This window comes from Mirounga angustirostris, unplaced genomic scaffold (genome assembly GCF_029215605.1).
Source record: "Mirounga angustirostris isolate CCGP_5_RB_7025 unplaced genomic scaffold, mMirAng1.0.hap1 SCAF_13, whole genome shotgun sequence".
Lineage (NCBI taxonomy): Eukaryota > Metazoa > Chordata > Mammalia > Carnivora > Phocidae > Mirounga > Mirounga angustirostris.
This window is the reverse complement of record NW_026991721.1, coordinates 7101715-7125386: the sequence shown is the minus strand read 5'-3', so window position 1 is coordinate 7125386 and position 23672 is coordinate 7101715. Positions and strand designations below refer to the sequence as shown.

At 45.9% G+C, this 23672-nt stretch overlaps 1 protein-coding gene across 5 annotated transcripts in view; it reads left to right on the top strand.

Annotated features, from left to right (window-relative positions):
- The first annotated feature begins 16504 nt into the window (after window positions 1-16504).
- POLA2 (DNA polymerase alpha 2, accessory subunit) overlaps window positions 16505-23672 on the top strand; it is a 28939-nt gene continuing 21771 nt past the window's right edge. For 3 of the 5 annotated variants that reach the window (XM_064576198.1, XM_045893316.3, XM_064576199.1), the window contains exons 1-4: window positions 16901-17349; window positions 21076-21200; window positions 21917-21996; window positions 22412-22469. In XM_064576198.1, the coding sequence (XP_064432268.1) occupies window positions 17271-17349; window positions 21076-21200; window positions 21917-21996; window positions 22412-22469 (342 nt within the window). In that variant the 5' untranslated portion in view covers window positions 16901-17270. Of the gene's footprint in view, window positions 16756-16900; window positions 17350-21075; window positions 21201-21916; window positions 21997-22411; window positions 22470-23672 lie in introns of those variants that run through there. The other 2 variants (XM_064576197.1, XM_064576196.1) reach the window with 2 other exon arrangements.

Below are 23672 nucleotides of genomic sequence, written 5' to 3'. Positions count from 1 at the left end.
CTGGGATCTCCTGCTTGGATCCCTGCTCAGCGGGGAGTCTGCTTCTCCCTCTTCCCCTCCCCCTGCTTGTGCGTGCTCTCCTTCTCTCTCAAATAAATAAATAAAAATCTTAAATATATATATATATAGAGAGAGAGAGAGATGTTTATTTATTTTTCTTTAAGATTTTATTTATTTATTTGAGAGAGAGAATGAGAGAGAGAACATTAGAGGGGGGAGGGTCAGAGGGAGAAGCAGACCCCCTGCCGAGCAGGGAGCCCGATGTGGGACTCGATCCAGGGACTCCAGGATCATGACCTGAGCCAAAGGCAGTCGCTTAACCAACTGAGCCACCCAGGCGGCCCGAGAGAGATGTTTAAAAAAGCGACCAAGTGACATTAGAACATAAAGGGAGACTTAAATCTTACACACAGACGTGGAAATAGCTAAATGTCATCTTTTATCTGAAAAGGGCTCAAAATTCTAGACTGTTTTTGGTCTGTTTAGGAAAGGAGATATAACTATTGAAATACATTAGTCAGAAGAAAAGAAGATAAAAAATCGTGAGAGAACAGATTGCCAGAGTCAGCCTGATAATTATAAAAAATAGGATGTCAGAGTAAGCTCATTTTAACCACGGGGACAGATGGAATATCTGCTGTTTAGCAAAACAGATGATGTACAACAACCGCAGCTTTAATTCCACGTAAGTGCAGCTGAAAATGCACTCTGGCTTTGTGGCCACTTGCTAGCTATCTGCATACATTCAGGGTATTTGCTTTGTTCAGTAATAAAAAAAATCAGCTAAGGGCGCCTGGGTGGCTCAGTTTGTTAAGCGACTGCCTTCGGCTCAGGTCATGATCCTGGAGTCCCTGGATCGAGTCCCGCATCGGGCTCCCTGCTCAGCAGGGAGTCTGCTTCTCCCTCTGACCCTCCCCCATCTCATGTGCTCTCTCTCTCTCTCTCTCTGTCATTCTCTCTCTCAAATAAATAAATAAATAAAATCTTAAAAAAAAATCAGCTAATTCTAAAAAATAAAACAAAAAATGTGCATCCTTGATAGCTACGTCTTCCGGGCCCACCTGACACACCATCTCGTCTTCCTGAAAATGTATGCTATCCCCAGGACAAGCCAGAAGAATATTTCGAATATTTGAATTTATTAAACTTGCCGGTCCGTTCAGGCCGAGAAAGCTAGCGTGTCTGAGCCAAGAGCACTCCTCTGACTGGATCTCAGGGTGAAGCACCTCGGACGGGAACGGCACCCCAACTTGGCCACCATCCCCACCCACTCACCAGTCTTGAAGGAGACCAGCCGGGGAGAAGTAGCTCTTCTTTGAAGGGGGGCAGGGGAGAATACAGTGAAAACAGTCACCTCGGGTTGCCTGGGTGGCTCAGTGGGTTAAGCATCTGCCTTGGGCTCATGTCATGATCCCAGGGTCCTGGAATCGAGCCCCACATTGGGCTCCCTGGTCAGCGGGGAGCCTGCTTCTCCCTCCGCCTGCCGCTCCCCCTGCTTGTGAGCTCTCTCTCTCTCTCTCTGACAAAAAAATAAAATCTTAAAAAAAAACAAAAAAACCAGTCCCCTCAAGTTGCCCTTCAAGTGAGCATTTGCTACAGAGAGAAGCAGAGTTCATCTTGCATGTTCACATGATCCTTGGAGACCCAGGCCAGCTCCCACAACATCACCTGCAAGGACAAGAGAAACAGTCCAAACTGGGGGCCCAGCTCAGTCTAGCCCTGGTTCTGAAAGGACAGTTAACATCGCGCCCGACGGAAGAACGTCTAGTGGGTGAGAGAATCACCCACCCTGAAGGCCGGGCTGGGACAGTGAAGAGAACAGCTGATGTCATCCCCACCTTTTCCTGTTCATACACAATACTCCACAAATACCCAAGGTCCCTTTTCTTCTGAAATTGCTACAGCAGAGCATGCTTGCTTCAATTAAAACGTGCAAGTGGGCTGACCATAAACCCAGGGCCACCTAGCCCATACACGACCCTTGAGTGAACTTGAAAAAGGTTCTCCCCTCCGGGCAGATGCAGCTTCCTGAGCACCCAGCCTGGTGAGTGAAGGGTGCCTTTGCATATGCTGGAAAGAGTCCCGACCCCCACCCCACCCTGGGGAGATATGGCTTCACAGCACAATGTACAGCTTGGCCAGCAAAACGTGGGCTCGGTTTCACCACCCCATCCCCACCCATTTGGCTAGGCCCCCTTGCTCAGTGAACAGCCCGCACAGCTGCACTCACTGGCTCTGCTTAATCACTAAACATTAAGCTGCTCTACAATAGGAGGAAAGCAATTCACCTGGCCTGATTCTTATCGTGTGCAATTTACTGACAATTCTTTTTTTTTTTTTTTTAGATTTTATTTATTTATTTGAGAGAGAGAGAATGAGAGAGAGCAAGCACATGAGAGGGGGGAGGGTCAGAGGGAGAAGCAGACTCCCTGCCGAGCAGGGAGCCCGATGTGGGACTCGATCCAGGGACTCCAGGATCGTGACCTGAGCCGAAGGCAGTCGCTTTAACCAACTGAGCCACCCAGGCGCCCTTTACTGACAATTCTTAAAACGTCACAGCCGTAACTACTTTTTTTTTAAGAGAAGGCCTGTTGACTTAAGAGAAACTCAGGAAATTTTCAGGTTATATAAAAGGAAGTGAAAAAACTTAGATAAAACTCAGGAAGACATTTAGGTCTTTGCCCAACAGCAGAGGAATAGGTGATGTGGTCTGTATAGTCAGTTGGAAGTGAGTTCAGTTTCTGGCCGCATGACCTTGGGCAAGTCATTTAGCCTCAGTCTCCGCATCTGGAAAATGGAAATAAAAATGTGTGCCTCCGAGCGCCTGGTAGCTCAGTTGGTTAAGCGTCCGACTCTTGATTTTGGCTCAGGTCATGATCTCAGGGTCGTGAGATCAAGCCCTGTGTGGGGCTCTGCTTGAGATTCTCTCTCCCTCTCCCTCTCCCCCTCCTCTCTAAATAAATAAATAAATAAATAAATGAATAAATAAATAAATCTTTATTAAAAATAGTGTATCTCACAGGGCTATTCTGAAGATTACAGAAAGTAATGTTCATTCAGCTAATACTTACTGAACACTCCTTACATGCCAGGCACTGAAACACAACTGTGAGTTTACAGACAGGGTCCATACCATTTAGTATGGGGTCAAAAATAATATAAAATTTCCATTAGGATAAGAGTTATGAGAGGGTATGATGGGGCGGGGGGGGGGCAGAACTGACCTGGTCAGGTGGGTTGGGGTAGTTCCTAGTTAGTCTGTGATCTGAAAAAGAGTGGAGGCTACCAAGCAATGAGAGGAGTGAAGACAGACCCAATCAGAGGGAAAGGGCATGTGCAAGAGTCCTGTGGCAGGAAGAAGCTTGGCTCCCTCAGGGAAGCAAGGCCACTGGGGCTAAAACACAGAAATCAGGGGAAAGACTAACATCAGAGGAGGCTGGAGAGAGTTGGCTGGGGCCAAACTGGGCAGAGTCTTGAGGCCATGATAAGGATATGGCTCTTCATCCTATGAGCAATGGGTAGTGAAGGTTGGATCTTACGCAAGATGGGGCAAGAGGGGAGAGGAGGCAAGTGTGACAGAATTGTATTGTTTTTTAAACAAATCACGCTGGCTATGGAATAGAAAATGGATCAGAAGGGAGCCAGATGGTGTGGAGATCAACTGGTAGGTCATTGCAGTCATCCAGGTGAGACAGGGTGGCTCCTGGATTCAGATGGGGTGATGGGGAGAGGAAAAGGGGTTTCACTGGGGAAGAAGAGGGAAACAGACTAGATAGGCAATGTGGTGGGAGGGGCTGAGAGCTTCAACCAGGCGACCCCCAGACTTGGGACCTATGGTTCTAGATGGACACAGGTGTCATTCACTAGGACAGGCAATGCCAGAAGAGGACCACATTGTAGGGGGAGGTCCTAATTTAGTTTAGGGAATACTGAATTTAAGATGTTTCTTCTCCAACAGAGGCACCAAGAAAACAGTTGTGCCTGCACCTCTGACCTCAAAGGAAAAACCCACTACAATCCACTGCAGGTAAAAATCCACGAATCATCTGTGTAAAGGGGGCACCTGAAGCCATAGTGGCGGATGCGGCCACCTAACACCACTTGGATCATTTGTAAACTTAAAAAAATTGTTTACCTGATTGTGTATTCTTGTTCTGTATCCAAGTCAACAAATAAATATTTTATTTTTTATTTTGTTTTATTTATTTATTTAAAGTAATCTCTACATCCAACATGGGACTTGAACTCACAACCCTGAGATCAAGAGCCGCATGCTCTTCTGACTGAGCCAGCCGGGCGCCTCCAACAGATAAATATTTTAAACTTTTTATACTGTTCCTGAAGATTTTATATCTCTGAAAGTATGGCAGGAAGTCATCTGGCCACGGAGGGCATGCGTTCAAGAGAAGCTTCCACTCAGAGAAATCTCCGGAAACCTGAATGTATTAGTTATACATAGCTGTGTAACAAATTATTCGGAAATTTAGCAGCTCAGAACAACAAATGTCTTATCTCACAGTTTCTGCAGGTGAGGAATTCAGGAACCACTGAGCCGGATGCTTCTGAGTCCGGGTTCCACATGAGGTTGCAGTCAGGAGGTTGGCTGGGGCCACCATCACCTGAAGCTGCACTGGGGCTGAAGGAGCTGCTTCCATTCACAGGTGACGGCATTCTTTGCCTTGTAGACCTGTCCATAGAGCTGCTTAAGCTTCCCCACAACATGGCACCTGGCTTCCCCAGAGCGAGTGATCTGAGAGAGAGGTTGGAGCTACAACTTTTATGTGCTAATTTCAGCTGTCAGACATAGGCTTTTCCACCACATTCTATTCACAAAAAAATGAGGCGGTAAGTCCAGACCATGCATGACAGGAGGGGAATTAGGCTTCACCTTTGGAAAGGAGGAGTATCAACAAATTTGTGGACATTTTTTAAACCTCTTGCGGAAATCACATAGTTTAGTTCTTTGACATGAAACAGCTCCTTCTTCTAGGCTTCTCCATGGCCTTCCACACTCAGAGGGAGTGGGCTTTGGACCCACGTCTGCTGATTTCCCCAGCTTTTATACCCACCTGTTCTTAAGCCCAGAGCTTTCACTGCATCCTTCTGAGAACACAAAGGGTGAAGTTCAAGTTGAGAAGTGACGCCGATGAGGGCCTGGCTATCTACACTGGTTCTCATGGCTTCCTTTATCTCCATCCTCCGGATTCTGGTCCTCAGTCTGCCCATCTGGGAACAATATGCCATCACATCCTCAGAGAGGACCAGGCTCTGGTGATGCAGTCCCCACTGAACTCATTTTTGAGAGACTAGTTTATAAACACTACTTTTTTAAACCAGGATACCGATGTGCTTGTGGCCGCCCAGGAATCCTCGGGCCTGAGGAATGCAGGTCCATTCAGAGCTATACCGAACACTCTGGGCAGTTCCAAGGGGCGAGTTGCACACAAATACCCAAGGGCTCCTTCCTTGGGAAACAGGACAAAGGAGTAGAGGTGAAGGCCTTTGAAGAACCCATGGTGTCCATGCCTGGCTTCCTCCAGCCACACTGAGGACCTCAACACACAAGCTCAATCCTGCCTGGTTCTGGACCAATCTGGACCAAGGCAAGTAGAATATTTCTACCCTTCAGGGTCTGGACTCAGCTAGTCATAGGAATCCTGGTATCCAAGGTGCCAGCTTGGACAGTCTCTGGACACCAGTGCTGTATTAGTTAGAGTACACAGCCAAAATAACAAGCGCTTTTACATTGGCTCCAAGCCCAGCATGGAGCCCAATGTGGGGCTTGAATTCACGACCCTGAGATCAAGACCTGAGACTGGAGGCTTAACCAACTGAGCCACCCAGGTGCCCTAATGGTGGCTTTTAAAAAATTAATTTCTCTCTCCTGTCACAGGCCAGACATAAGCCATCCAGGCTGGGAGGAAGGTGTCTCCACAGCATCGGAGACCTAAGAGTATTCTCTTGCTAGCTCTGTCATCCTTTGGGCATTCCCTTTGTCCTCACAACCCAAGATTTCTGTCATCATGTCCCATTCCAGCCATCGGGAGGTGAGGGCCTGCTGCTTCTTTCCCTTAAGGACACAACCCAGGGAGCACCCACTTCTTTGTGACTCACATCCTCCTGGCCAGAACCTGGCAGATGGCCACACCTGGCTGCAAGGGAGGCTAGGGGATGTAGGCTTGATTCTGGGTAGCCACTGGCCCAGCTGAAAAGCTGGTGTGTCTTGGTATAAGAAAGGAAATACAGGTATAGGGCAACCCAACCAGCAGTTTCCACCATCAGAATGTTGTCTACTCCTTGTCACGATCACAATAAGGATAATTTACGTTTATCAAGGGCATTCCAGGCACCAGGCACTGTGCAAGGGTCTGACCAGTATTATGGCCCAGTGTGCACTACAAGCCTGTTAGTATTCCTGCTTACAAAGGAGTAAACCGAGATTCAGAAATATCAGCAACTCTTTCCAGTTCACTCAACAAGGCAGGTCAAAGCCTGCATTTAGACCATCCAGCTAATTCCACATCAAAACCATGATCTAGAGCAGTGCCGTCTGCTAGAAACAGAATGCAAGTCACATATGTAATTTTAAATATTCTAGTGGCCACATTTTTTAGAAGTTTCAAAAAATTAATTTATGGTATACATTATAATAAAAAATATTTAACCCAATTATTCCAAATATTATCATTTCAACATGTAATCAATATAAAACATTATTAATGAAGGGTGCCTGGGTGGCTCAGTTGGTTGAGTGTCTGCCTTTGGCTTGGGTCATGATCCCAGGATCCTGGGATAGAGCCCTGCATTAGGCTTCCTGCTCAGTGGACAGTCTGCTCCTCCCTCTGTCCCTCTCCCCTGCTCATGCGTGCCCTCGCTCTCTCTCTCAAATAAATAAATAAGATATTTAAATAATAATAATATTATTAATGAGATCATTTGCGTTCTTCTGTGGGTCTCTACCCAATACTCTGGTGCCTAGATGCTTCACATGTATCAACTAATTTCATTGTCACAGCTGACCTGGGGTCCAATAGTCCTCTGCATGGTTTGCTTCCTTTTTTTTTTTTTTTTTTAAGATTATTGAGAAAGAGAGAAAGAGTGCGAGCAAGTTGGGGGAGAGGCTGAGGGAGAGAATCTCAAGCAGACTCCCCACTGAGCACGGAGCCCAACGCGGGGCTCAAGCTCATCACCCTGAGATTACAACCTGAGCTGAAATCAAGAGTCAGACACTCAACAGACTGAGACATCCAGGCGCCCCTGCAGGGTTTTACACTCATTTGACAAACTAGCAAACTGAAGTGCAGAGGTCAGGTAACCTGCCCAAGGTCACAAAGGGCTCAAAGTCAACTTGAGTGGACAGAGCACAAATCTGCACCCAGTCTAGGTTGGGATCGCTACTGGCTGTGGGACCCTAAGCAAATCCCTGCAACCTCTCTCCCTGATTCCTTTGTTCATTCAGTAAGCTGCAGGCTGAGAGCCTGCCATGTGTCAGGCACCAGGATCTAAAAACACACGTCATCTCCCCATGGAGCTTACAGTAAAACGCGCTGGAGAGATATTAACTAACCCAAGACTGACAGAAATACATGTGAAGTTAAAGCTGTAATGAGGGTCACAAAAGACAGATCCCGGAGGTCAGAGAAGACAGCCCTAAAATGAAACAGGAAAGAATTGGCGTTAGCTCTGTGAAGAGGGGACCGGTCCAGGTGGGGGCCCCAGTGGTGATGAAAAGCCATGTGGCAAACGGACCCGGTGTGGCCACAGAAAGAACAAAGGGTGAGTAAAGGTGAGGATGGAATGTCCGGTTGAGCGTCTTGAGGAACCCACTGAAAGTGTTCTAAGCAGGAGGTGGTGGGGCTGACATGACCGTATCTGAATTTCGAACAGATCACAGCTGCGCCATGGAGAGGACAATGTGGGAGTGAAGGCGGGTAGCAGTAACGCCACGCAAGGTTGCTGTAACTCTCACGCAAGTGAGGATAAGACAAAAGAGGCCCCATCGTGGTGCCCAGCCCCCTCGGTGCGCAGCAGATCCCAGCTGCTCTTCTTATGCTCTTATTATTGGGCGCTCCCAGGGTTTACTGTCTTTGTAACCCATCTCCCTTTCCACCATAGATCGAATCCAGTGCCTCAGACACGACGGTAACTCAATAAACAGTAGTTAATTGGCCCAAGGTTTACGGCTTTGTTTTTGTTTGTTTGTTTGGTTTTGGTTTTGGTTTTTAATTTTGCCTCCCCCCATCCAGAGAGCCCTAGTTTCACATAGCAACTGACAGGGAATCTGGGAAGGACAGTTTGAATAAAGATCCTAGACTGCGCCACTCTGCCGCCACCTGGTGGCAACATGACTACATCGCAGAGCAATGGCTCCGGGCGACATCAGTGTCAAAAATAAATGAAAAGGGCGCCTGGGTGGCTCAGATGGTTAAGCGTCTGCCTTCGGCTCAGGTCATGATCTCAGAGTCCTGGGATCGAGTCCCGCATCGGGCTCCCTGCTCCTTGGGAGCCTGCTTCTCGCTCTGCCTCTCTCTCTCTCTCATGAATAAATAAATAAAATCTTTAAAAAAATAAATAAATAAATAAAAATAAATGAAAAGATAACACTACTAACAGTACACTTAAAGATGGTAAATTTTACTTTATGTGTCTTTACCACGGTAAAAAAAAATAATAATTAAAGTGAGAGGAGCCTGAGTGGCTCAGTCGTTAAGCGTCTGCCTTTGGCTCAGGTCATGAACCCAGGGTCCTGGGATCAAGCCCCGCATCTGCATCGGGCTTCCTGCTCCGCGGGAAGCCTGCTTCTCCCTCTCCCACTCCCCCTGCTTGTGTTCTCTCTCTCGCTGTGTCTCTCTCTGTCAAATAAATAAATCTTAAAAAAAAAAAAATGTCTGTGGGGTGGACACCTGGGCTGGATTGGGATCTGCCTTTGCCATTTAGCTGAGAGCTTTCCCTGGACTTCTCACCTCCCTCTGGGAGCTTCGGTATTCACGTTTGGGAAATAGAAGTAACTATTCCATGAACTCAGGGATTGTGCTATCATTACAGACATAGCAAAGGTCAAAGGGCTGTCCCAGAGCAAGGGTGCAGCCCATGGGACACAAGAGCTCGCTCAGAACACAGGCTGTTCTGGAACCTTCCTGGGGAGTAGCCCGCCCCTGACCACATGGACCAGGAGGTGCCCTTCCCTGCACCATAGGCAGCCCAGGTTTTCACCCACAGATTTTAGCATGTTGCTGCTCGGGACGTTGCTTATATTTTATTCCCTGACTATACAGTTCCTTTGAGATGACAAGCCACTAGAAAAAGTAGTGACAGGCACTCCCACCCTCCCCCATGCCCTCCAGGATAATAAGGTTTATTCACAGCTTAACAGGAATTATATTAATTATATAGTACCTCAAATTAAAGAAGACTGTGGACATTTATGTCAGACTATATTGCTTATAACACACATAACCTTGTTTAAAGTTTTATTGGGATAATTCACCCTATAAAATGGTACAATTCAGTGGTTTTTACTATTTTCACAATGGTATATATTCACACTGTTGGGCAACCATCACCACTATCAAATTTTAGAACATTTTCATCACCCCAAAAAGAAACCCTATACCCATTAACAGTCACTCCCCATTCTTCCCTCCCCCGACTCCTGGCAACCACCAATCTATTCTGTCTCTATGGATTTGCCTCTCCCGGACATTTTATATAAGTGGAATCATACACTATGTGGCCTTCTGTTTCTGTGTTCTTTCTTTCTTTTCTTTCTTTTTCTAAAGATTTTATTTATTTATTTGTCAGAGAGAGAGAGAGGGAGAGAACACAAGCAGGGGAAGCGGCAGGCAGAGGGAGAAGCAGGCTCCTCGCTGAGTGAGGAGCCCAATAAAGGACTCAATCCCAGGACCTTGGGATCATGACCAGAGCCAAAGGCAGACACTTAACTGACTGAGCCACCCAGGCGTCCCTCTTTCTCTCTTTTTTGAGAGAGAGGGAGAGCACAAGCGGGAGCATGCGAGGGGTGGGGGTTGGGAGGGAAGGGGCTGAGAAAGAATCCCAAGCAGAGAACCCCAAGAACCCTATGCAGGGCTTGGGCTCAATCTCACAACTCTGAGATCATGACCTGAGCCAAAATCAAGAGTCAGACACTCAACTCATTGAGCCACCCAAGCGTCCCGTTCATCTTTTTTATTACAGCCTTCCTAGTGGGTGTGAAGTGACAAGATTTGCATCTTCCTAAAGACTGATGAGGTTAAGCATATTTTCATGTGCTTATTGGCTATTTGTGTATCTTCTTTGGGGAAATGTCCATTCAAGTCCTTTGCCGCTTCTACATTGGGTTATTTGTCTTTTTGTTGTTGAATTTTGAGTTCTTTATAGTTCCAGGTACTAGACCTTTAACAGATATATGATTTGCAAATATTTTCTCCTGTGGATTATCTTTTCACTTTCTTGATAGTGCTCTTTGATGCACAAACATTTTTAATATGTGATCTTTTAAAGTGAATGTTTGATTTATTATAAAAGTGACATATTTTATTACATTCATGAGTTAAAAAGAGAAAATCGTTGTCTTGTGGTTGGGTACAATTCGGCTGCCATTCTTAATAGACTCTAAGTAAAACAGAACTGGAAGAAAACAACCAAACCTTGATTATGCATTCTTAACAAAACCAGTAGCAACCACCAAACCACATGAGGCCATGCCAAAGCCACTGCTCTTAGGAACAGCAAAAGGGCAAGATGCCCATTGTGATTCAACTGTGATTTTTTTTTAAGATTTTATTTATTTTATTATCTGAGAGAGAGTGAAAGCAAAAAAGATCACAGAGGGAGAGGGAGAAGCAGACTTGCTGCTGAGCGGAGAGCCCGATGAGGGGCTCCATCCCAGGACCCTGAGATCACAACCTGAGCTGAAGGCAGACGCTTAACCGACTGAGCCACCCAGGTGCCTTCAACTGTGATTTCAAGGTTTGGATCAATGCACTGAGATAGAAAAATAGAAGTATTAATATCAATATTTTTAAAGAAGGGGGAAAAGATACATTTGTCACACTATAATCTAGAAAATCTGAAGCTCTCCTAAAACATTAAAATTAATTAAAGGATTTGGCAAAAATGATTGGCTTCAAGAAATATGAACCAAAAAAAATCAATAGCTGGGGCACCTGGGTGGCTCAGTAGGTTGAGTGTCTGACTCTTGGTTTCAGCTCAGGTCATGATCTCAGGATCGTGAGACTGAGCCCCGCGTTGGGCTCCATGCTCAGCGGGGAGTCTGCTTGAGATTCTCTCTCTCCCTCTGCCCCTCCCCACCCTCAAATAAATAAAAACAAAACAAAACAAAACAACCCAATAGCTTTTCTTTGAACTGGCAATGACCAAATAGAAATCAGTGTGGAAAAAATATCCCATTCACAAGAACAACAAAAAATACTGTGTCACTAATTTGAACAAAAACAGGATCTATATGGAAAAAATTAGAAAGTTGTATTTAAGGACATAAACACAAGGCCTAGGAAAATGAAGAGATATCAAGATCCTGGGTGCCTGGGTGGCTCAGTCATTAGGCGTCTGCCTTCGGCTCAGGTCATGATCCCAGGGTCCTGGGATCGAGTCCCACATCGGGCTCCCTCCTCGAGGGGAAGCCTGCTTCTCCCTCTCCCACTCCCGCTGCTTGTGTTCCTGCTCTCGCTATCTCTGTCTCTGTCAAATAAATAAATAAAATCTTTAAAAAAAAAAAAAAAGATCCTGCTTGGAATGCTTTCTACCATTAAAATATCAATTCTTGGGCGCCTGGGTGGCTCAGTTGGTTAAGCGACTGCCTTCGGCTCAGGTCATGATCCTGGAGTCCCTGGATCGAGTCCCGCATCGGGCTCCCTGCTCGGCAGGGAGTCTGCTTCTCCCTCTCCCACTCCCCCTGCTTGTGTTCCCTCTCTCGCTGTGTCTTTCTCTGTCAAATAAATAAAATCTTTAAAAAAAATAAATAAATAAAAATAAAAATAAAATATCAATTCTTGGGGCACCTGGCTGGCTGGGTCAGTGGAGCATGCAGTTCTTGATCTTGGGGTTTTGAGTCCAAGCCCCACGTTAGGTGTGATTACTTAAAAATAAAATCTTTTTATAAAAAATGTATCAATTCTTCCCAAGTAAATAAAAATTTTAAATATCTCCAATCAGAATGGCCTGAGATGGGATGGAAAACATAAAATGATTTTAAAGTTTAAAATTGTTTCTTGGGGCGCCTGGGTGGCTCAGTCGTTAAGCGTCTGCCTTCAGCTCAGGTCATGATCCCAGGGTCCTGGGATTGAGCCCCACGTCGGGCTCCCTGCTCCGTGGGAAGCCTGCTTCTCCCTCTACCAGTCCTTCTGCTTGTGTTCCCTCTCTTGCTATGTCTCGCTCTGTCAAATAAATAAATAAAATCTTTAAATAAATAAATAAAATTGTTTCTTAAAAAACGTTTTAAAAATAGCAAAATGCTTCAACAGCTTTTAAAAGTAACTGTAAAGTTACTTGGGGCAAAGACTGCTAAGTTCTCAGCCATCATTAACTCTCTCCTTTCTTACTAACAAAATTTATATATTTATGAGGATAGCAGTGTGTCACCCCAATAATATTACAACATTATAACTTATACACTTGCATTTCCCAGCCTCCCTTAAAGATGTGGCTTTGTGACTAAAATCTAAAAGTTGTTGGGAAGGGTTTACAGAATGACACCTTCAGAGAGGAATAGATGAAGGTTTGAAAAAGTCTTTCCCCCTTTCCTCCTACTTGGAATACGAGTGTGATTGTTGGCATCCCAGAAGCCATCTTGGACTCTGAGCTGACCTTAAGTATGGATGCTAATACAAGGATAGTGGAACAGAAAGATGGAAGGATCTAGTCCTTGATGAATATGAAGCCACCACATCAGCCCTGGGCTGCCTATTCCCTGTCAGATAAATAAACTTCTATTTTGTCCAAGTCACTGTTATTTTAGGATTTGGCTGTATGTTCCTGATCCAAAACCTCTTTGACACACTACTATAATAAAAAAAATTTATTATCCTGACACAGAAAAGGCAACAAATCAATCAGTGGAATGTAAAAAAAAAAAAAAATCAGGAATAGATCCAAGTATTTATGGGGACTTAATACATGAAAAGATCACAGTTCAATTCACTTGGAGAAAAACGGTTCATTTACTAAGTTTACCTGACATACTGTCCTTTTGTCTGGAAGAAAACAAAGCTAAATCCTTCCTTACATCATAAATAACATTACTTCCAGGTGGAGTAGAGATCTAAAGGTGAAGTGTAAAATAATTAAATTAATAAAAGAGAAGTTAGAAGAATATTTGCATAAATAAGGTTAGATTGGGGAGACTTTATTAGGCGAAGCAGGAAACCAAAAAGCCACAAAGGAAAAGACAGACATAAAAATGGTAGGGGCGCCTGGCTGGCTCAGTCGGTGGAGCACGGGACTCTTGATCTCAGGGTTGTGAGTTCGAACCCCACAGTGGGTGTAGAGATTACTTAAAAACAAAATCTTAAAAAAAAAAAAAAAGATTGTAAAACTTTGGTAGAAGGAACTACTAAGTTAAAATACAGATTGGAAAAAGTCTGGGTTTAACACACTTGCTGGACAGTGGTTATCATCTATGATGGGGTCTGCAAACATTTTCTGTAAATGACAGATGGTAGATATTTGAGGTGTAAGGGTCATAAGGTCTCTGCCACCACTACTCAAGGCTGTCTTTGTAGCACAAACTCGGCCATAGACCAGAAACAAATGAGCACAGCTGCCTTCCAATAAAATGTTATGCATACTGAAATTTGGATTTCATATCATTTCCATACATCTCGAAATATTCTTCTTCTTTTGATTTTTTTCAACCATTTAAAAATGTAAAGAATATTCTTTTTTTTTTTTTAAAGATTTTATTTATTTATTTGACAGAGAGAGAGAGAGCGCGCGAGAGAGGGAACACAAGCAGGGGGAGTGGGAGAAGGAGAAGCAGGCTTCCCGTAGAGCAGGGAGCCCAATGTGGGGCTCGATCCCAGGACCCTGGGATCATGACCTGAGCTGAAGGCAGATGCTTAACGACTGAGCCACCCAGGCGCCCCTGTAAAGAATATTCTTAACTTGAAGGAAGGCCTTACAGAAACAGGCAGCTGGCCAGTTTTGGCCTAAGGGCCATAGTTTACGAACTCTGGTCTATGATATACAAAGAGCTCCTGCTACTTGGTCGTAAAAGGCAAAGGACAAAGGATGTAGACATGCCAGGGGCAGAAGAGGAAACCCAAATGGCCACTAAGCATTGGTAACAGGATGTGGAATGAGATTTTTCCTGTTATCTGTGCACAATATACGACAAATAGTCCCACATTCTAGAGAGAGAGTATTGACACCCTCTTGAAAGCTTCCTATAGGGCGCCTGGGTGGCTCAGTCGTTAAGCGTCTGCTTTCGGCTCAGGTCATGATCCCAGGGTCCTGGGATCGAGCCCCGCATTGGGCTCCCTGCTCAGCGGGAAGCTTGCTTCTCCCTCTCCCACTCCCCCTGCTTGTGTTCTCTCTCTCACTATGTCTCTCTCTGTGAAATAAATAAATAAAATATTTAAAAAAAAAAAAAAAAGAAAGAAAGCTTCCTATAAAACACCAGAGACAGTCTTTTGATAATCGGCCCCATCACCCACCTCCAGATAGTAACAGGCAACTACTAATTCAGGAAAGGATTGACAGAGACGTGAGTTGGTGTCAGACCTAGTCTATTTGACACCCAGAGCAGATGATTTAAATCCTCCTCATCTCTACTACATTATTTTTAGCATTTATTTTTATCATGAAATGAAACTATACCCAACATGGAAGGCCTTACATGTTTCAAAATAGTTCCAGACATTCGACAACTTCCTCTTTTGCTTTTTATTTTTCTTTCTTAGGCTCTACTGAGTCAATGTCTTTTCATGTAAAGACTGCCCTCTTCACACTAATCTAGCACTGCTGTAAAGGTATTTCGTAGATGTAATTATAGCCCCAAATCATTTGGCCTTAAGAGAGGGAAATGATCTGTGTGGACTTGACCTAATAACATGAGACTTTTTTTTTCTTTTTTTTTTTTTTTAAGATTCTATTTATTTGACAGAGAGAGCACAAGCAGAGGGAGAGAGAGGGAGAAGTAGGCTCCTGGCTGAGCTAGGCGTCCGATGTGAGGCTCAATCCCAGGACCCTGGGATCATGACCTGAGCCGAAGGCAGCCGCTTAACCGACTGAGCCACCCAGGCGTCCCTAACATGAGACTTTTAAAAACAGAGTTCCTCTGGCTGGTTGAAGAAACCCCTAGAAAGGAATTCATCTTGGCCAACACCTTGATTTCAGCTTCACGGAGCTGGGAACAGGGACATGAAGACATGCTGGGCCCAGACATCTGATCTATAGAACCTTGGGCTAATAAGTGGATGTTGTTTTAAGCCACTAAATTTGTGATGAATCATTATGTAACAATAGAAAACTATTACACCCTTTATTGCTTGTACCCAGGAGGACCACTCCTACCCTCTGCCCTCTGTACCCACCAGTAAGAGGCCTTAGGGTAGAATGAGGATTTTCCCCCTCCACCCAGTCCTTGAATAGGGAAACAGACTAAACTCTGCTCCACGCCGCCTGACCGAGGCTAAGACAGGGTGCTCTGGCTCTGCCAGGCCCCTGTCCCTCATCTCATTCCCTGAGGTGTCCCCTAGAAGTCTTTGACCTCTCGTGCAGTCTTGAGAATCACTGCTTTGGTAAAACCCCATACTTTCCTTAGTCAGTCCCTATCTTTGGATGTTCCAACAGTTTCCATTTTTAATATTGTAAATGTGGCTACCACAAACATCTTCGTACGTAAAACTTCGTCTGGATTTTGGCTGGTTTTCTTAGGATAAGAAATGCTGAGTCAAGAGCAAATGAACATCGGGCGCCTGGGTGGCTCAGTTGGTTAAGCGACTGCCTTCGGCCCAGGTCATGATCCTGGAGTCCCTGGATCGAGTCCCGCATCGGGCTCCCTGCTCGGCAGGGAGTCTGCTTCTCCCTCTGACCCTCCCCCCCTCATGTGTTCTCTCTCATTCTCTCTCTCTCAAATAAATAAATAAAATCTTAAAAAAAAAAAAAAGAGCAAATGAACATCTTTAAGTCTCCCCATACATACTGCCAAACTTTTCTAGAAAGATTCTACCAGTATATCACCCCATTAGGGGAGCATGTCCAAGGTTATTGACCTAAGCTGAGCCAGAGATTGTGGCTCAAAGACTTAGGAGGTATTTCACGGGGAAGGCCACCTTTTCATTTCACTTCCACTCTCACCCTCTTAGTGAACCATCTTCACTCCCAAGTTTCCAGTCGCCCACTGGGAACTTCTACAGGGAAATCCCCAATGCACCCAAACCTAACGTGCCCTCGCTTATCTTAAGAGCGCGGTTTCGTTAGGGAATCTGGTTGGTTACCATCAATGGTTATCAGCTTGTCCCAGACGCACGTCGAGGGGGTCGGAGAAGGAACGACGTGCGCTGTGCACAGCAGCTTTGGGAGGTTTGCAGTGTATACGTAACAGCGCCTGCGCACCAACGCACAGGACGAAAGGGTGACGAACATTCGTCACGGAGCTTCGCCAGCAGGCGGTGCCCGAAATACAGGTAACCGCGCCGGGCACCGAGAGGCGATTCAGGTGATGCGAGCTAAGGAAGTCGCGCACCAGACCCCGCTTTCGCGCCTTACGAGACACAACTGCGCACCCGCCAAAGGGTAGGCGGACCGGACCGCGGTCGCGCGAGCGGGCGTATTAGCGTTTCTGCGCATGCGCCCTTGGACGCGCGGGGGCGCGCGGCGTTTGGGAACGAGAAGGAAGCAGAGGGGAAGGGGTGGGGTCGAACCCGGCTCGCGCATGCGCGTGCCGTGCAAACTATTTGGCGGGTTTTTCCTGGTTGCTCTGTTCTGTTCCAGTCCTTGAGATGCTCCGCGGTAGCTTTTAGGAAGCAGGGCGTTCTCTGCAGAAGAGGGAGTTAACGAGATTTCCGCTTACTTCCTTCGGGCGTTTGGGGGCTCCTCCCACATTAGAAAGAAGTGTTTCTCCGTGACTGACGCCGGGGGCCTCCTGACCGCCGGAGGGCTTGGGCCATTTGGTCTTCTTCCGTCTCGGTCTCCGTGAGGGGGAAAGGACCCGAGGAACCTCGTCCTGCCCATCAGTCTCCACGCCGTGAGGTCCTTGAATTCAGGTCCGAGCTCGGTGGGCCGGGCCCCCGGCCTCCCCCTGGGTCACCATGAGTGTGTCCGCCCAGCGCCTGCTGGAAGAGTTGCAGATCTTCGACGTAGATTGCGAGGAGGCTCTGACCGAGAAATGTGAGTCCCTCGCCCCCGCCCCGGACCCCAGCCGAGGCCCACCTCCCGCTCTGTGTTCCCAGCCCCCTAGAACCCAAAAGGGAACGCTTCCAAGTTTCCCCTTCCCTAGATCAGACCTCTTGGTGGTTGGGAGACGACGAATTAAACCAAATTTCGAGACTGGGGATGTAGGGACTTTGAAATGTTTGCAGTGTACTGCTTGGATCCCAGCTCAAGAATAAGGATATGAAGCCCGACTTTAAATCAACGCAGTTTCAGAAAGGTGGAATTGGGACGGGCCAGGTTCAGACTAGGCCCGGTGGCATGAATTGGGAAATTCTTTAAGCCCCCACAACAGAGCAAGAGATGTGGGGGTTTTGAAGTATAACTTTTTATTCCTGGTTCCTCCTTTTCCAGCCTGCACTTTAAACTTCTGCTGATCCATCATTTCTCATCAAAGCTGTTGGTGGTCTGTGCAAATATGAACCCTTGAGGTGGATTCCCAAAATGGAATTTTAGCTTGTCAGCTGTTTACAGAGGGAGAAACAGACAAGGAGACTGCTAGTCTGTGATCCCCTGTCTCCTCTCCTCAAGTCCGGTGCTCCCTCTTACTGGTCAGGCTCTGGGGCAGGAGGAGTTTGAAACAGTGTCTTGGGAGACATAGAGTTTTCAGTTTTAGAATCAGGATGAACGTGGGTGGCTCAGTTGGTTGGGCGACTGTCTTCGGCTCAGGTCATGATCCTGGAGTCCCGGGATCGAGTCCCGCATCGGGCTCCCTGCTCGGCAGGGAGTCTGCTTCTCCCTCTGACCCTCCTCCCTCTCGTGCTCTCTGTCTCATTCTCTCTGTCTCAAATAAATAAATAAAATCTTTAAAAAAAAAAAAAAAAGAATCAGGATGAACGTGCACCTGCCTTAACCATTCATCAACACTTGGAACTTCTTTTTTAATGCATAAAACCAGAATGCAAACATTCACTTACAGTGAGATACCAAAATACTCCCAAGTTCTTCCACCCAGTGCATTCTTTTCCAAAATGCCAGTTCTTCCATCCCACAGAACTAGTTTGGCAGGGGTGTTGGACTTCTAGGCTTTGAATTCATAATCACTAACCTCAGTGGGCCTTTAACTTTGCCACCTTCTCCTTTGACGTCCTTCTGTCCCACTCAAAGCTGATGAACTTCTTGTCTCACCAAGAAAGTAGAAACAATTAGAAAACTTCCACCATTACTTCTTCATTCCTACCTCTCCTGCCCTCCTATTACAATGAATAAATTCTCCCTATTCCTAGCAAAATCCAAACCCTCCACTTGAGTCCTAAATCCCATTCCTTCTCGAACCTTCTTAAGAACATCACTCCAGGGGCGCCTGGGCGGCTCAGTCGTTAGGCGTCTGCCTTCGGCTCAGGGTCCTGGGATCGAGCCCCACATCGGGCTCCCTGCTCAGCAGGAAGCCTGCTTCTCCCTCTCCCACTCCCCCTGCTTGTGTTCCCTCTCTCGCTGTCTCTCTCTCTCTGTCAAAATAAATAAATAAAATCTTAAAAAAAAAAAAAAAGAACATCACTCCAGTAATTCTAACCTCTTACATATTTTCTATTTTTCTCGCTATAAGAGTTTTTCTCCTAAGAGCATAGAAGTGTGGTTCTTGCTCCGCTTTTAAAATACTCTATTGAACCCAGTCCCCGGTTTCAGTTCTCTCCTCCCCAATTACAGCAAACCTCTTCAAAAGAGTTGTCTATATTTGCTGTCTTCAAATTTTTCCTCCTTAAGCCCATGTCAGTAAGCTTTTTCATCCCCATTGCTTCACTGAAATTGCTTCTCTCAAAGTCACCAGTGACCTTAACCTAGCTAAACTCGTGGTGAATTTTCAGTCCTCATCCGGAATTAGCATTTGACACCACTTGTCATATCTTCTTTGAAACACGTTTTTCTCCTACCTTCTCAGACACCACGCCTAATTGTTCTTATCTTACTTGTCACCACTTCTCAGGCTCATCCTGAGTCCCAAATACACACACTTCCTTAGGGACTCTCACCTGGTCTCTCGGCTTTTCATCCCATGTGTTGCTGATGATTCCCAGGTGTATATTTTAGCCTGGACTACTTGCTAAACTGCAAACTCATCTGTCCAACTGCTAGTTGGATTTGTAATTGGCACCTCAAACTCTGTATGTCTAAAAACTAAGCTCCCATATGTCCTCCCGCTCCTCAGTACTTCCTCCTGGTGTCTTTCCCACCCTTCTAGGTGCTCAGGCTGAAAACAGCATCATCCTTGACTCCTTTTTTTCTTCACCATCAGCAAATCCCACTAGCTTTACCCTCAGGATGCTTCCTATCTGAAGTCCAACCACTTCTTCCCACCTCCACTGCCACCACCTTGATCCAAGCGACCATCATCTCTCACCTGCACTTTGCCATGGTTCTCTTAATTGGTCCCCCTGATTCTGCCCATGGGGGACCATTCGTTCTAAACTTAACACACCTTCGTTCTAAACTTAACACAGCATCCAGAGTGATCCTGTTCAGTGGAAGCTGCATCATGTTAGTGTTCTGTCAGGTGCCCCCCTCTAGTGATTTTCTTTTTTTTTTTTTTTTAAGATTTTATTTATTTATTTATTTGACAGAGAGAGAGACAGTGAGAGAGGGAACACAGCAGGGGGAGTGGGAGAGGGAGAAGCAGGCTTCCTGCTGAGGAGGGAGCCCGATGCGGGGCTGGATCCCAAGATCCTGGGATCATGACTTGAGCTGAAGGCAGACGCTTAACAACTGAGCCACGCCGGTGCCCCCCTGTAGTGATTTTCTAAGTTGCTCAGAGTACTAACCAGGGTAATTATAGTGGCCAAGAGTCTGCACTCCCTTTACCCTTGAACTCCTCTTCTGCCTCCTTCCTCACTGTGTTCTAGCCATAGTAGCTTTGCTGATCTTGTTTCTGCTTCAGGATCTTTGCTTAAAAGCTCTTTCCCTAAAAACTGCACTACTCATTTCCCAGTCTTCCACCTTTTCAGTGAAGCCTTCCCTAATCATTGTATTGAAAATTACCAACCCCTGCTCCCAACCCCCTGATCCCTTCCCCAGCTTTATTTTTCTTTTTTTTTAAATCTTATTTATTTATTTTTTTAAAGATTTTATTTATTTGAGAGGGAGAGAGAGAGCAGGGGGAGGGAGGGATGCCTGAGTGGCTCAGTCGGTTAACCGTCTGCCTTAGCCTCGGGTCATGATCCCAGAGTCCCGGGATCGAGCCCACATTGGGCTCCCTGCTCGGCAGGGAGTCTGCTTCTCCCTCTGACTCTCCCCCCTCTCGTGCTCTCTGTCTCTCAAATAAATAAATAAAATCTTTAAAAAAAAAAAAAAAAAAGCAGGGAGCGGGAGAAGTAGACTCCCCACAGAGCAGGGACCCTGACCTGGGGCTCATCTCAGGATGCTGGGATCATGACCTGAGCTGAAGGCAGATGCTTACCGGACTGAGCCACCCAGGCGCCCCCAGCTTTATTTTTCTACACAGCACATTTAATCATCTAACATACCACAGATTTGACTTCCCTGTTTTCTGTCTCCAGTAGTAAGCTTCATGGAGACAAGGATTCTTCTCTGTGTTGTTCACTGCTATATTTTCATGCCTGGAACCATGCCTGGCACTACTGGGTGCTGAAGAAATATTAACTGAAGAAATCCAAGATTGATTTCACCTTTCATGGGGAAAGCTGCCAGAAATGAACTGTGTTCTTACCTGTTCACTTTTCCTTCCTGCAGTGGTGGAGCTCTGCATTCTGTATGGACAGGATGAGGAGGGAATGGTAGCTGAGCTTATAGCCTTCTGCACCAGAACAGGGAAAGTTTGCCTCACCTCAGAGACCCTAAACTCTTTTGAGCATGAGGTAAGAATAAAATGTAAGGAAACTAATAATGAAATTCCCCATTTCTGCTCTTGAGGGGAGGCGTTGTGATGTATTGTGAGAAGAGTATGGGCTTTAGAAACAGATCTGGCGGGCGCCTGGGTGGCTCAATCGTTAAGCGTCTGCCTTCGGCTCAGGTCATGATCCCAGGGGCCTGGGATCGAGCCCCACATCGGGCTCCCTGCTCGGCAGGAAGCCTGCTTCTCCCTCTCCCACTCCCTCTGCTTGTGTTCCCTCTCTCGCTGTGTCTCTCTGTCAAATAAATAAAATCTTTAAAAAAAAAAAAAAAGAAACAGATCTGGACTCTGGTCCCAGTGTGCACTTGGGCAGGCTACGTAACGTCTGTCCCTGAGCCTCCGTTTCCTCTTATGTTAGTGGTTCTAATAACCCCTGTTTTTTTTTATGGTTATTGTAAGAATTAAATGAGAGTGGGTCTAAATCACCTAAAACTGTGTATGTCGAGTGGTAGGGCTTCAACAAATCATTGGTGGGGGTGTTAGATTTAAGTGGTTGCAGACAGTCACGGGATAACTCTTCGTTTTTAGCCTGTCATGCATCATCTTAACTTAATTCTTACTTGGAGGAATTTTATATATTAGATTATATTTTGAATGCCTGTTATTACCTCTTGCCTGTGGAAAACACCTCCTCTGTTACTTGACTATGGAATAATATCTTCATTATCTTTTATTCCTCAGTGTCTGAGCAAAAAACTGTCCAGAGTGCCCAGGGATGGTGGGCACGCGGGAGCTAGAGACATTGTTTCCATCCAAGAGCTGTATCCTTTCCTGCTGGGGTCTTTATGTAAAGCCAGGGGCTGTATTTGGTAATTTGTGTAATTTAAAAACAAATAATAAAAGTACCTACTATTCAGGGGTGCCTGGGTGGCTCAGTCGTTAAGCGTCTGCCTTCGGCTCAGGTCATGATCCCAGGGTCCTGGGATCGAGCCCCACATCGGGCTCCCTGGGATTGAGCCCCACATCGGGCTACCTGCTCAGCGGGAAGCCTGCTTCTCCCTCTCCGCCTGCTTGTGTTCCCTCTCCCATGTTCTCTCTCTCTGTCAAACAAATAAAATCTTAAAAAAAAAAAAAAAAAACTTAAAAAAAAAGTACGTACTATTCAGGTTTCTTATTTAATCAACCCTTGCCTTAGATTTTGGTTGGAAGTCTGTTTTTCTTGAGCACTGTTTTTAGAATTGAAGTGGAGGAAGAAGAAGAGAGCCTCTTGAACTCTTACACCACACCCTCTAAGGTGAGTTTATGTTTGGATATTGCTTTCTATGAATATCATTTTTTTTTTTTTTTTAATTCTAAAAAAGTAGCCACCCAGGGGCGCCTGGGTGGCTCAGTTGTTAAGAATCTGCCTTCGGTGTCTTTGCCCCCTGCTCAAAATAAAGCTGTTACCTTTCTAGCCCTGTCCGCCATGGTGCTTAGCAGCCAGGGATGCATGGTCTCAGACATGTTTACCAAGTAAAACACTGACTTGAGGGGCGCCTGGGTGGCTCAGTCGTTAAGCGTCTGCCTTCGGCTCGGGTCATGATCCCAGGGTCCTGGGATTGAGCCCCACATCGGGCTCCCTGCTCAGCGGGGAGTCTGCTTCTCCCTCTCCCACTCCCCCTGCTTGTGTTCCCTCTCTCGCTGTGTCTCTCTCTGTCAAATAAATAAATAAAATCTTTAAAAAAAAAAAAAAGAATCTGCCTTCGGCTCAGGTCATGATCCCAGGGTCCTGGGATTGAGCCCCACATCGGGCTCTCTGCTCGGCAGGAAGCCTGCTTCTCCCTCTCCCACTCCCCCTGCTTGTATTCCCTTTCTCGCTGTCTCTCTCTCTGTCGAATAAATAAATAAAATCTTTAAAAGAAAAAAGAAAGAAAAAAAGTACAATATTTAAAAAAAAAAAAAAAGTAGCCACCCATACGGTTCCTACTGTTTCCACTTACATATCTTCCTTTCCTGTCACAGGCATAGCTGTGTTTATGTAATGGTAGTCCTTGTAACCATATGCCTATTCTGCTTTTTTCAGTTAGCATAAACATCATAAAATGTTCATAAATATGGTTTCTACATAATTACTCTTCGTAAAAGTTGCAAAGTGTTGCGTAGGTGGAGGTCCTAGAATTGAATGATCCAGTTCCAGTGTTGGATCCCAGCATGAGGGGTAGGATAGGGTAGTGGGATAGTATTGCCCTCAGCCTGAGTCAGCAGACCTAGGTGACCTTAGGTGAGTTGTTTTATCCCTCTGAACTGCAGTTTCCTTATCTCTGAAGTCCCGATGCTTCCGTTCATTTACTGAGCAGCTTCTATGGGCCGGACACTGTATACTGTACTAGCTGGGTGAGCGGTGGTGAAAGAAACAGGCATGGCTGGGCTCTGCCCTCAAGAAGCTCTAATCTGTAGACGTTCATAAACATGGAGTAAGCCTTAATTTTTCCAAGTCGAGTTACATTGTGAGAAAGAA